This window comes from Chrysochloris asiatica, unplaced genomic scaffold (assembly GCF_000296735.1).
Source record: "Chrysochloris asiatica unplaced genomic scaffold, ChrAsi1.0 scaffold00135, whole genome shotgun sequence".
NCBI lineage: Eukaryota > Metazoa > Chordata > Mammalia > Afrosoricida > Chrysochloridae > Chrysochloris > Chrysochloris asiatica.
In genome coordinates this window covers 2,303,948-2,318,338 of record NW_006408653.1, presented here as the reverse complement: position 1 = coordinate 2,318,338, position 14,391 = coordinate 2,303,948, and the positions used below count along the sequence as shown (strand labels likewise).

At 44.4% G+C, this 14,391-nt stretch overlaps 1 protein-coding gene across 1 annotated transcript; it reads right to left on the bottom strand.

The window, feature by feature from the left end:
• Positions 1-200: 200 nt before the first annotated feature.
• TMEM41A (transmembrane protein 41A) lies at positions 201-13,460 on the bottom strand. Its single transcript, XM_006869761.1, has 5 exons — positions 13,271-13,460; positions 11,066-11,219; positions 5,690-5,851; positions 5,158-5,296; positions 201-491 (listed from the first exon to the last, which is right to left on the bottom strand). Exons 1-5 carry the CDS (start codon positions 13,387-13,389, stop codon positions 271-273), a joined length of 795 nt encoding a protein of 264 aa, XP_006869823.1. The 5' UTR covers positions 13,390-13,460; the 3' UTR covers positions 201-270.
• Between the last annotated feature and the right edge of the window lie 931 nt (positions 13,461-14,391).

Here is a 14,391-nt window from a genome sequence, read left to right as displayed (position 1 = left end):
GGCCATTCATTTCTCAGAATGCCCTGCCAAACCAGGGCTAGTTTGAGAACACACCTGACGTAATTCACCTTCTAGAACACAGAATGTCTTTCATAACAAGGCATTGCCCACAGATGAACAGAATCCAAGTCATTGGTTTAGGGCTGTCCCTAAGTGCCATCAAGTTAGTCTTGAGGAGCGACTGGTAGGTTTAGGGTAATAATGAAACATCAATAGGGGCTTTAGAGGACCAAACCCATTCCATAAATAAACATGGCCTGACAGTCCAAATCACGTGCCTTTCTTACTATTTAGACTATAAGTGGTGCTTGTTTCATTCAAATGCAGGTGTTTCTGGCTAAATTTCTTAATGAGGGTCCCAGGAACTAAGGCCACCAGGGCAATGGCCAACAGCTTAAGGACAGTTTCCCAGGAGAACAGAGAATCCAGAGAGGTAAGAGTCGACAGGATGGAGCCTGTCTGCACGCAGATGAAATTGTATGGTATCAGCCCTGGCAGGAGAAAAGGAGAATTGTTACTGGGAGCAGGAAAATAAAGAAAAACCGCCTTCCACAACAGTCACCAGGAACACACAGCAGGACTGCAGGTTTTCTGACTCCTTCCTTCTTCCCCACCTCTTCCCTCCTTCCTTCTTTCCCTCGCTTCCTATATAACCCGCCTTGTTCAAAAAAAAAAGGACTTGCGGTGATTTACAAAAACATATATACTTTTTCAGTAAGATAAAAAAAAAAGCAAAATGTAGTGTAGATGAATACAGTAAATCATGGAGTAAATTGAATACAAGAATATGTAAATCTCATTTGCAAGAGGTGGGCCCAAATTTGGCTCTGAGACCCAGCAGCCAAAGTAAAGAAGGACATACCATCATTTACAGTGTGCATAAAATAAAAATGAACTCGTTTTTAAGAGTTGGTGGTGGTGTCCAACTGAGAGTGACTGCCTGCACAAGACTACCTGTCCCTGCCCCATCTGAAAATCACGGCTGTGGTGCAGCCACTGTGTCCGTCCATGTCACTGAGGGCCTTCCTCTTTTTCACTGACTCTACCAAGCTCAATGTCCTTCTCCACGAACTGGACCCTCCTGATAATATATCCAAAGTACAAGAGACAAAGTCTCATCACCCTCATTTCTAAGAACATTCTGGTTCTACTTCTTCCAGCACACATTGGTTCATTCATCTGGCAGTCTATAATACATTCAACACCCCTTGTCAAAACCATTCATTCAAAGGCAGCTTTGAATTCTTCTTTACTTTTTGTCCATCTTTTGCATGTATATATATGAAGCAACTGAACACACTGTTTATTCCCTGGGCAGACACATCTTAGTCCTCAAAGTGACATCTTTGCTTATTAACACTTTAAAGGGGTCTTATACAGCATTTTTATCCAACGCAGTCTATTATTGTTGGATTTCTTGACTGCTCCTTCCATGGACATTAATTATGGATCCAAATAAAATGAATCATTGACAGCTTCAATATTTTCTCCATTTATCACCATGCTGTTTATTAGTCCAACTGTGATTTTTATTTTATGTTGAGGTATACTCCATACTTAAGGCTCTAATCTTTGATCTTTATCAGTAGATCCTTCAAGTCCTCTTCACTTTCAGTAAGTAGGTTGGTATCATCTGCCCTCCAATCGTGATGTACCATTCTTCTCCATGGAATCCAGCATCTCAGATTATTTACTCAGAATACAGATTAAACCAGTAAAGTGAACGGATACAACCCTGACACCCACCTTTCCTGATTTTGAACCAGGCACTATTCCCTTGTTCTGTTTCAAAGACTGCCTCTTAGTCTACGTACAGTTCTTCATGAGCACAATTAGCTGTTTTGGAATACCCATTCTTCCCAATGTTCTCCATAGTTTGTTATGATCTACATAGTCAAAAGCATTTGCTTAGTCAATAAAACACAGATAAACATCTTCCTGGCAGTCTGTGTTTTCAGACAAGATTCATCTGATATAAAAAATGATACTCCTCATTCCACACCCTGTTCTGAATCCAGTTAGAATTTCTGACAGTTTTTTATTGATGTACTGCTATAATTGTTTTATCTGTAGTAAATACTACTTGCATGTGATATTAATGATATTATTGGATAATTTCCACATCATTTGATCACCTTTCTTTGGAAAGAGCACACATATATGGATTTCTTCCAAATTTCTTGGCATAGATGAGTGAGTGATTCTATCAATTGTTGAAACATCTCAATTTGTAGTCCATCAACTCCTGAAGCCCTGTTTTCCCCCAGTGCCTGCAGTACAGCTTGGACTTCGGTCTTCAGTACCATCAGTTCTTGATCATATGCTACCTCCTGAATGGCTGAACGTGGACCAGTGCTTTTGGTACAGTGACTCTATGTGTTCTTCCCACCTACTTTCGGTGTCCTGCATCATTCAATATTTTGTCCATAGAATCCTTCAATATTGCAATCCGAGGTTGAATTTTTTTCTCCAATTCTTCTAACATGAGAAATGCTGAGCATGCTCTTTCCTTTCGGTTTTCTAACTCCAAGTTTTTGCACATTGCGTTATAATAATTTATCTTTTAAAATTGCCTTTTGAACTCTTCTGTTCAGCTCTTTTACGTCATTGGTTCTTTCATTCATTTTACTCCTCTACCGTAGTGGTTACGAATCAGGCTGTGAACCGCAAGTTCAGCAGATTGAAACTACCAGCTGCTCTGCGGGAGAAAGATGAGGCTTTCTGCTCCTGTAAAGATCTGCAGCCTCGTAAACCCTGTTCAGGGTCGCTATGGGTAGGAACTGACTTGACGGTACTTAACAACAACATTCAAAAATAAGTTTCACGTTGTTTTTAGAAGCCATAGGCTTTTCCTTGTCCTTAGCTGTAATAATGCATCTGATTTTGATTTCCTGGAGAGCTGTATTTCTGTCTACCACCTGTGTGCTGCCTCTTGTGTTTACCACTCTGGCCTACTCCTCGTTCCCACACCCTCCCCTTTCTCTTGGAGTTTGTAACACTGATTGGAAATGGATGGTATTCTCTTGAGAGCAAATGAGATTGTTAGAATTAAATTCTAGCGATACATTTTTCTAACTTAGCTCTAAGGTCCTTGTTGCTGTTTGTGATAACTGATAGATAATTCATTGGAAACATGTACATACATTTATATTCAGATGAAATTATGGTTTGCACTGTCTATTAAATATCTCGATTAATTTTCATAAAAAAAAAATTAAAAGTTTCAGAGGTGCTTCTGACATCCATTTTGGTCTTTCTTTTCTATCTTTTAATGACTGTCTCTGATGCCCACAAGTCATCTGGTCTGTGGTCATTAGTGTTCAATGTGTAAAATCTGTTCTTGCGATGGTCTCTACATTCAGATGTTGCAGGATTAGCACTGGATCGCAAGGTCGGCTTGAACCACAAGGTCGGTAGTTCATGCTCACCAGCTGCTCCTTGGAAGCCCTATACAGGGTTGCTATGAGACAGAGCCAATTTGACAGCACTTAACAACAACACCAACACTCAAGATCATGCGTTTGATCCCTTAGACTTGTTTTAATTTTCTTCAACTTCAACTTTTTGAGAAGTGCTACTCTTCATGGTCTTCACCAACCCCCTCCCTTCTCTACGAGACTTTCTAGCTACAGCCCAGAAGTCTAACTGTGGCTGGACACGCTGGCTGCATCACAATTCCATTACTGGAAACATTCTCGGACTCCACTCCAAAGATTCTGCTTAAGTGGGTCAGGAACCTGCACTTTAAAAGTCTCCCACCCTAGAGATTCCGATTGCTTTGGAACTTCCTGATAATCCATTCCATTTCTTTAGTACATGAAGCCCCAAGGTCACAAACCATCCAAGGTCACACAGCCTGTGATATGGGGGGCTGGGCCAGACCACGTCTCCAGAGACGTTCCAAACCTAGTGTTATCTATGTCAGTCTTCAGAGACGTTCCAAACCTAGTGTTATCTATGTCAGTCTTCAGACGTTCCAAACCTAGTGTTATCTATGTCAGTCACCAGCTGACAACCCCCATTAACTGAGGGGCTGATGCACTGTTGGAAATCAAGTATGACCAGAATTATGTGTGATGGATCTCTTCAAGACCTCAGTATCTCTCAGGAAATCTCCATTAAAAGCAGCTGCCCAACTATGGACTTGTTATGCTTGACCTAGACACCGTGCAGTGTCTTTCACTCCATGATCTAAGGAAGTGAGAAGAGAAGGCAATCTTAACTTTGGCTCTAACAGGGAGAAAGTAATGCTCAGGACGTCATACAATATCAGCACTGAGAGAGACTAGAAACCATTATTAGCCCAGCAGCTTGCAAATCTCAGGATACAGCAGAATCCCTGCTGAAGACCTGCTACTCCTGGACACTGGAATGTTCTGGAAAACTTTAAAAAATACTGATTCCAGTATACACTTCCAGAAATTATAATTTAATTATTGTGTGCTGACTAAGGATTGGATTAAAAAGTTTATTTCCAGGTCCCACTCCCAACATTTTGATTCGTTGAATCGAGAGGGCCTTAAGGGCTACATTCTTAACAAACCCCCTGATCTAATCATTCTGATAAAAATGGACTACGGGCCACACTTTGGGAAACGCTGCCATAGTCCTAGCCCCTCATCTGGCTGAGTAGCCCACAGATGGTAAGTACCTTGCTGAAGGCCATTTAATTGTCAAAAGGCAAGAGGGACCTTCATAGGTTCCAGCTCTTCCTAACACAGATCTTAACTGTTAACAGGGATCAGAACCAAACAGGAAGTCACCTGACTCTGCTCATTTCTTCTGCCCTCCACCCCAAACCCCTGTCCACACAGCCTCCATCCAACCCTGCTTGTCCTGCCAGTACTGACTGAGCACTTACTCTTTCCCAAGTCATGTGCTCCTAATCCCAGCGCCTAGCACAGAGCAGGCCCACAACAGGCCTCATCTGCAGGATGAAGGAAGTTTATTTCTTCTAAAAGCATTTTCAGAGGTTCTCATGGTGAAGCCTGAGCAAATGTGACGCCAGGCCTAGTTACTCTTGATCCTACAGCCTTAAGATGTTCCTCGTGAGACTGTGCTCTCAGAGCTGGGCACACACCCACGTGGCTGGTGACCTGGGGCAGCTCACACACATGACAGACGACTCTGAGGACTCAAACAGACCCAGAAGCTTACCAATAAGAACGGACAGGAAGAACTGCATGATGGGAATGTTCAGAATCGGGGCCGAGAGGTTCAAGAACCAGTTTGGCGTCATGGGGAAAAGTCTCAAAAACAGTAAGAAGAAAAACAAGCTGTTTCTGTTCTCCTCCACCTGTAGCAAAAGAGGGCAAGGCCATTAAGACACAGGAAGAGTGCCTAGGTATTAAACCTGGGAGAGGCAGCGACTGCTCGAGACTCTGTACATCTCTGCTCCCAGCTCTCCCACCAACCCTCCAGAGCAGAGATCATTACCCCATTTAAAAAAAAATAGGAAACCCTGGTCAGAGGACTCAGGAACCTGCTCAGAATCACAGAGCTGTAATGGTGAAGCTGGGATTTGATCCCAAATGTGTCTCCTACAGGGATCAAAACAACCCGTAAGCCCCAGATTCTTGGACCACAAGGATAGAGGAGAACGGCCGGAAATCCGGCTCCTTACTCATCTCAGGGTCACAAGGGGCATCTGGGGGTCCATTATGTCATGTGCTCCCCCTCCCCACCTTACCTTCCTCTGTAGGAGGGCCACTTTATCAGGAAAGTAGGACACCACCAACTGTTTGCCAAAAATACTGGAAAGCAGGTAGCAGCATGTGGCGCCCACTGAGGTCAGCACACAGCACAAGAGAAGCCCCAGCCATGGTCCAAACAAGGCTCCGGCTAAAACGTTCTGTGAAGAGAACAAGCAGTCAGCCAGAAGAGCATCTGAAGCCGGTGAGCTGTCTGCCCAGTCAAAGCCCAGCTCCCATTTAATTGTTGTTGTTGTTAAGTGCATTCGAGTCGGGTAAAGCGGTGAATAAAAGGTCATGAAAAGTCTCAGACTCTTCACCTTTAAAGTAGGGCTACAGATTGAAACCTCAGAAGGCAGGAGTTGAATTAGGTAATGGGTAACAGCACCCAGACCACTGCACAATCATTGGGGCTCCAAGGAGGTTGAAACAAAACTCAAGTTAATTTTCTATTTCCAGTGATGAGGACAATCCGTAAATGTTCTTTCAGTAAAGTAATACAAGTCATAGAAAATGTCCTGTTTCTTTATTTTTGCTGGAATTACATATATGTGGTATGTTTCATGTTGACCAGAGCTCTAGCTGACACTTAAAAAGATGGGTTTCAACTGGCACACCGTCTACTATGTGTTAAGTGCTTGGCTGTGTCTCATTTTATCCTCACCACAACCCTGTTCTTCCTTTCATTGCATTATTCAACCTCTATGCTGAGCAAATAATCTGAGAAGCTGGATTATATGAAAAATGTGACATCAGGATTAAAGGAAAGCTTATTAACAACCTGCAATATGCAGATGATACAACCTTGCTTGCTGAAAGCGAAGAAGACTTAAAATACTGATGAAGATTAAAAACCACAGTCTTCAGTATGGGTTGTACCTCAACGTAAAGAAAACAAACATCTCACAAATGGACTAACAATTAACATAGTGGTAAGTGGAGAAAAGATTGAAGTTGTTAAAAGACTTTGATTTGTTTGGATCTACAATCTACGCTCATGGAAGCAGCTTGTGGGAAATCAAACAATGTATTGCATTAGGCAAATCTGGTGCACAAGACCTCTTCAAAGTGTTCAAGAGCAAAGATGTCAGTGTGAGGACTAAAGTGCACCTGACCCAAGCCATGGTATTTTCAGTAGCTTCATATGCATGTGAAAGTTGGGACAATGAACAAGGAAGACCACAGAAGAATTGATGCAGTTGAATAATGGTGTTGGCGAAGAATACTGAAAGTACCCTGGACTGCCAGAAGAACAAACCAACCTGGTCTTGGAAGAAGTACAGATAGAAAGTTTCTTAGAAGTGAGGATGGCGAGACTTTGTCCCTGGAGATAGACATCATGCTTAATTAAGTGGAAGGTCACCCCAAAAGCGGAAGACCCCCAGCGAGATGGACTGACACAATAGCAGCAGCAATGGGCTGAAGAGTAACAATTGTGAGGCTGGCACAAGACCCAGGCAGTGGCTCAGTCTATTGTGCATAGGGTCACTATGAGTCAGAACTGACCTGACAGCACCTAACAACAACACAACCCTGTGGCATGGCTACTATGATGGCCCCACTTTGCAGGTCAAAAATTTAAGGATCTTGCCCAACATAACACTAGGTAGAGGCTGGGATTCACCCACAGATGTGGGTGTGAGGTCATCAAGAGTAGCAGTGGCTTTTTGCCCTGATGCAAAATCATCTCAAAAGGGAAGACAGGGTGCACGGGTAACCCCAAGCAGTTAGTCCTCAGCCTCTAGGCCTACCTATCTACCCTGTTTCTATTAGTATAGACAATTAGATTTTTCTTCCAGTTACCAACAAAGAACTTGCATTAGTGAGTCCAACCTGATTCCAGAGTAGAGACAAGATGCTGGGGCAGGGGAGAGAGGAGGACAGAAGGATGAGTTTGAGGCTGATCTGTATATATCTATATATCTATATATATTTTGTGTGTGTGTGTGTGTGTGTGTGTGTGTATAAGGAACTCTGGTAGCATAGTGGTTACAAATTGGGCTGCAAACCGCAAGGTCAGCCGTTCGAAACTACCAGCTGTTCCGTGGGAGAAAGATGAGGCTTTCTGCTCCCATAAAGATTTACAGCCTCGGAAACCCTGTTCAGGGTCACTATGGATCGGAACCGACTCCATAGCACATAACCAACTAACCGACATATATATGTATGTATATATATATATATACATTTTTTAACTATTCCTTTTGCATAAGTAGTTAGGCATCTACTGTTTCATTCTTTTGAACCTGCAGTCAAAATTCATATTGAAAGAACTCCATTTTAACATTCCAGTGTAGTTTCCTTCATTTCTGACAGAGCAGAGGCTGAGAACAGCATTAGTGACCTTGTTATCTCTAAACGGAATGAATTGGGTTGTCTCAGAAAATTAAGTGACAAGGAACAAGCAGAAGGACTCTGTTCTGCTCTTTTTCCAACCAAGATAATATTTGCCAAGCAGTAACACCGATTGATCTGAAAGTGAAGGACAGAGTAGCAATGCAGAGACGGATGAGAAGAAGCAAGGCTACCTTAAAGAAAATGGTACAAGAGTGGAAATTAGGAGATGTGGGTTCTAGCCCTGGTTCTGTCATTAACTAACTAGTGACTGGGCAAGAAACCTAATTTCTGAGTTTCAGCATCTATAAAACACTGGATTGTTGTGAATGCTCAAAAGCTCTTTAAATCTATGGTATTGAAACCCACTTTAAGTCCTAATCTACATATCCATGTATATGAACCAGCTTAAAACGCTGCTGGGAAGAGAGCACACATTCTTCCAGAGAACCTGAAATGACAACTGATGAGAAATATACAACAGCTCCTGAGAGCCAGCGAGGGCCGCCTGGGAAATCACAATCACCTTCTCCGAACCTGGGAAGCTTCCAAGCCTCTTCAGCCCAACACCATCACAAACCACTTTCATTCCCTCTGCAGACATTTATTAATGCACTTCCTTGGACTAGGGAAAGGAATACAAAGTTGAGCCTAGGACCTCACAGACTAGTAAAGAAAACAGATTTTTAAAAAGGAAAAACAATTTTTTTTTTAAAAGTGCCAAAAACAACCTAAATCCATCAACAGATAACTAAATAAAATGCAATATATCGAATCAATGGAATATCATTGCTGTTGTTGTTAAGTGACGTCGAGTCTGTTCCAAGGAGCGACTAGTAAGTTTGAACCACTGACCTGGCTATGCACACTGACCTTAGGGTCCAGTACATTATCCTGTAGCACCACACCAGGACTCCAAACTATTACTCAGCCATAAAGAGAAATGAAGTCTAGCTACAACTTGTGGTACCCTGAATTTATTTGATTGGCTTTTCTAGCTAACATAATTTTGGGTGGGACCATGCAAATAAGGTATACAAGACTCTCGGGTTGGGCTTGGTTAGTTTTGTCATTCTGCCAGCTCTAAAAGGAGCCATCTCAAAAGCAAGAACAGACAATGCCAGGACCATCAAGAAAGAAGCCCATGAGTGGAGTGTTAGATCCCTACCTAGAAAAGTGGTGAAAGCAGAGGTGGGTGGTATGGAAAGACAGAACTTCTCTGCCCAAGGACCGAACAAAACCAACTCAGGATACAGCAGTTCTCCAGTCAGGAATGGATCTTCTCTGCTGTACTGCAGGCACGCTTCACTCTGGCCTCATAGTCATGTGTGGCCATTGCAATGGATTATCACACCCAGATGTGAAGCAGAGTGCTGGGGGCTACTTATTAAGGGGGGCTGATGTCAGAGTAAGGTAAAGAAGGTTGTAAGGCAGAAGCATGTCTGATCTTACATGTCTGACTTCCTCTGGTTTCACAAGAGTTTGATTCTCTTTCTCCCTTGTGAAACAGAGAAAATCAGACACAGCCTCCACTTGGTTTTTGCAACATTACACCATGGATGAACCTTGAAAACACTATGGTGAGTGAATATGACAAATACTATATATGATCCCAAGGAGCTCTGGTAACGTAGTGGTTATGAATCAAGCTGCTAAGCTAAGGTCGGCAGTTCAAAACTACCAGCTATTCCGCAGAAGATGAGGCTTTCTGCTCCCGCCCGTAAAGATCTGCAGCCTCAGAAACCCTGTGCAGGGTCACTATGGGTCGGAACTGACTCCATGGTACTTAACAACATATATGATCCCACTTAGATGAAATAGGGAAATATATTTTATTATTTTATTAGTGGTGATCAAAAGCAAGAGGGAGGGGAAAACGGGGGCAAACATTGCCTAGGGGCACTGAATTTTTCTTAATATTAACAGGTTAATTTGGAAAATGGCAGTGGTAATAGTTGCACACATAATTAATGGAACTAACGTCACTGAATTATACATGTAAAAATTGTTGAACTGGCATATCTTTGTTATATAAATTTGTACCACAATTAAAAAAAAATTAGTGCCAAAATATAGACTATTATGACAACTCTAAGACATTATCATAATATTCTATATTATAGGCAGAGGTGTGTGTGTGTGTGCCAAACACAGCTTTCCAAAGTCATCGATGTCTTACAAATAAAAGCAGCCCTCTGATAGCGGAATGGTTACAAATCGGGCTGTGAGCCGCAAGGTTAACAGTTCGAAACTACCAGCTGCTCCGCGGGAGAAAAATAAGGCTTTCTGCTCCCGTAAAGATTTACAGCCTCGGAAACCCTGGGCAGGGTCACTATGGGTCAAAACTGACTTGATGGCACTTAATAACAACAATACAGTAGAGGCAGAGCCCAGCCATGTCCCCTATTCACCACGTCACCTTAAGATGGTCACTTAACTTCTGGTAAGGCTGTTGTGAGGACTAAATACAGCCGCTCCTCACTCATCGACATGACTGGGTTCCAAAGACAAGGTTGTTATGTGAAAACTGGCATCATGTGAAGATGGAGGATGACCGCATCAGTGAATGTTCCACTGGGCCCTGTGAGGTCACTGGCCACTGCCAACTCTCCAGCCCTCACACTGCCTTGGTAGAGTTGGGGCCCTCACTGCTGCCCACAGGGGCAGGCTACCCAGGTTCCGGAGCCTGGATAGACCAAGTGCTGTCTCCTCCCTATTCCCAGGGTACTCACCATATTTCAGAATGGATGGCCCCAACTCATCCCCTCCACAATCCCAAAATGCCTCTATCTTTGGGAGCACTGGGGGGTGAGTAGTTATAAATGTGAAGTTGGCTAATGAGAGAGTTGATCAAGGAGAAGCAGGTGTAATGCCATACATGCAGAGCAACTAGGACAAGGAGAGTGTCTGACACATGGGAAGCTGTCAACAAATGGGAACTCTAGTCGTCTGTCCTCAACTCTGTAGGATCTGTAGCAATAGGCCTCTCTACAGAGAGAATGTAGTTCCTGGCAAGCATAGAGGGAGCTCTGGGCACTGACCAGGAAGCTGGAGCCAGGGATGGCAAAGCCCTGTTTGTAGAGGTAGGCACTGCAGAAGAGCAGGAACACGTAGGTCTGGTGTTCCTTCCGGTACTCTCGAAGAATCTCAGAGAGCTCCCGCAGCTCTGCCAGGTCTGAGGGAAACCACAGCGATCTGGGGATTGGAGAAGCAGATGGGAATATGAGTTCATATTAGCCTAGTGTTCGCTGTTGTCTTTTTTCCAAAGTAAATTTAGCAACCTACCCATCATCTAAGGAGCTCTGGTAGTGTAGTGGTTACAAATAAGACTGCTAACCTCAAGGTCAGCAGTTCAAAACAACTAGCTGTTATGCGGGAGAAAGATGAGGCTTTCTGCTCCCATAAAGATTTACAGCCTCAGAAACCCTGTGCGGGGTCACTGTGAGTCGGAACCGACTCCACAGTACTTAACAACAACCTATCATCTCCTGGTCTATGAGGAACGCATACATAAGCCCAAGATGATGGGTAACAGAAAATGGAGACAGAAGGGCCCTGGTTTGGAAGCAAGAGACCTGGGTGAGCATCCCAATGCTCCTACTACCCAGTTGTGTGACCTTGGACTAGTCTCTGTGTTGAGAGGATAGTTGCTTCTACATTTCCTATCTGAGCTGCCTAAACAGAAGCTCTGAGCCTAGAACATTCTCTGATAAGGAGGCTGGGAATTGGTCTCTTTGTTTCTTCCGGTCCCTTCTCCTTATCAGAAAACCTTCCTCCCTGTTCTAGACACACAATAGTTTTTCTGTCTCTTGCACATGTACAGGAACCATATGGTACCTGGTCTACCTATGTTTGTATTTGTCCTGGCCGGGAAGAAATAGGGTCTCCTTCAACTAGAGTACAAGAGGGATATGTGTGGAACACTTTTCCTGCACTAGTCACAAAGTAAGGGGAGCCTTGCTGGCCATGGGAGACTAGTGGGCACAACTGAAGTTGATCTTACGCTGTATCTTGTGAGTAAAGGGTTTATCCATGCAGTAGCAAAGCATGTGGTTTGTGTCATTTGTTGGTGACCTGAGAGACTCAGTTTCATTATCTCAAAAATGAGGAGTCAGTTCAAACTCACCAGCCAGTTCTTGGAAACCCTATATAAGATCGCTATGAATCGGAACCGACTCGACAGCACTTAACAACAATAAGTTCCCTTTTAGCTTTCAGATGCTAGGATCTATCCTGAAGAAGCAAATGGATTCATGTCCAGTAAGTACTAAAGGTCCTACTTTCCTCTCTTAGGGTACCTTCCCCCAGGCTTGAGATTAATTGCAATTCAGATTTCCTTGAGTTACTAGGAAAAACAACTGCTATATTCGTCACAAAGTGACTGCCAATTAGAGAGTCTCCGGGAAAGCAGCTCTGTCCCACACTATAAACCTAACTTTCTTGATGGTAGGCCAAGGCTTAAATCAACCCTTTCAAAGAGCCTGCTGTTTCATCCTGCTTTTACTCTGGCCTTCAGCGCACTCTGAATCCTGTTCAAGGGTGACAGTGTAAAGTCTACCTTGCCTCTGTAATCTGATTAATTTGAGCAAACATCCCCACTTCTTATTAAAATGCCTCTCTTAATATGTCTGACATCAGTAGCTGAGCATAATAATGAAAACAGTGTCCTAAAATTCAAATGTCAGTAACATCTGCTGGCAGCACAATGTTAGGTGCCAGGCTCATTTCCAGGCCCTTTATATCTGCAACAAACCTGACTCGTAGGTGTTCTGCCTCCTGCCTCTAATAGTTGTTCTTCGTAAAGGGAAAGGATAAGATAGGAAGAGGGGACGATCCCATAATTAATTCGTGATTCTGACGTCGCCCAAGCAACATTTTTCATTAAGACTGAATGACTTAAAGTCACAAGGGTAGAGAGATGGCCGACGTGGATTAGGGCGAAGTGGCGGGACCGAGGCTGGTCCAGACCGGAGCCTCGGAGCGCGGGCCGGCTGCGCCGCGGAGGTACCCGCGCGTCCTATTCACTTTGCTGGCAGCAATCACCCAACAGGTCCCGCCAGGGTTCCCATCCACTCATCCAACCCGAGACCGCGAAGACTCAGCCGGTACGCCAGAGCCGTTATCTCAGTCCCGGCAGCGAGCTCCACATCCCAACCGGAATCCGAATATACGGTCCCCAGAACCCACCTCGGACCTGACTCACTCTTTCTGACTCAAATCCCAATTCTCGCCGCCCCGCAACGAACCTGCCGCCAGTCTCCTCGGCGGAGTACAGTTTTGGCCCACGAGGCAGTCGCGTCGACAGCAAATACAGGGCGAAGGTGCAGCCGGAGAAGATCAGGAGGAGGCTGAGCAAGGGGCGCATGTCGATGCCGCACCCCGACCCCGTGCGACAGATCGCCTTGGGTCAGCGCCCGGACCCTGCTGCGGCGGACTGAACCAGCGGAGCGCGATCGCAGACGGACCGGGGAGGGGCCCATGTCAAGCTCCGCCCCTGGCTCAGGCCCCGCCCCTTGTGTGCCGGACTCCATGTCTGTCTGTTGTTGGTGTTCGTTAGGTGTCGTCGACTCGGTTCCGACCCATCGCTACCCTGTATAGGGTTTCCAAGGTGGGTACTGAAGGAAAGATTCTGCTTCCCAGCATCTTTCTGCCATTTTCTGCCTGTGTCTTTTTAACGTTTCTTTCTGCCTCTTTCTTCATCTATTCACCAAGGATTGATTGCCCATTTGTTGTTATTACGTGCCATCAAGTCGGTTCCGACTCATAGCGACCCTGTGTAGGATTTCCAAGGATTAGCTGGTGAGTCTGAACCACCGAACTTATAGTTCTTCCTACAGCGTTACACGAGGGGTCCTGATTGCCCATAAGATCAGGTTTTGTGCCAGGCTTTAGGTGCTCCAGGAGTGAACCATGAACCCTGTCCACAGCAGGTATGCAGTCTCATTGTTGAGCTATCCCTGTCCAAAACTAGCTGTAATACAAAGCAAATGCAGCCCATATTGAACCAGAGTTCCAAAGGCCGGCTTGGTAGCAATGACAACAGAAATAATAAGTTCATTGAATGTCCGCTACATGACAGGTATCTTGAACCTTTGCAGTCTTGCAAGTTAGGTGTTTTTGTCTTTAACAGATGAAAAATCTGTGCCTCAGAGATTAAGTGCTATTGCCCAAAGGAGAGCCAAGATTAGAATAGGAGTCAACCGGGGTCCCAAATCAGAGACCCTTACCTGCTGTGTGGATCTATAAAGGGAGATCTTCATAAGCAACCAAAGGAGGGAGAACTTGATCCCAAATCCCAAACCCTGGTCCAATTTCAGTGAAGTCCAAGGTGCGTGAGAAATGAGTGGAAAGTTGGGGACAAGCTGGA

Coding starts and splice junctions, on each gene's coding strand:
- TMEM41A (XM_006869761.1), bottom strand. CDS start 13,389: ATGCGCCCCTTGCTCAGCCTCCTCCTGATCTTCTCCGGCTGCACCTTC. Junction 5,297..5,689: donor TGGCCCTCCTACAGAGGAAG/GTAAGGTGGGGA, acceptor CTTTTGCTACAG/GTGGAGGAGAACAGAAACAG. Junction 492..5,157: donor CTTCCTGTCCGTTCTTATTG/GTAAGCTTCTGG, acceptor TTCTCCTGCCAG/GGCTGATACCATACAATTTC.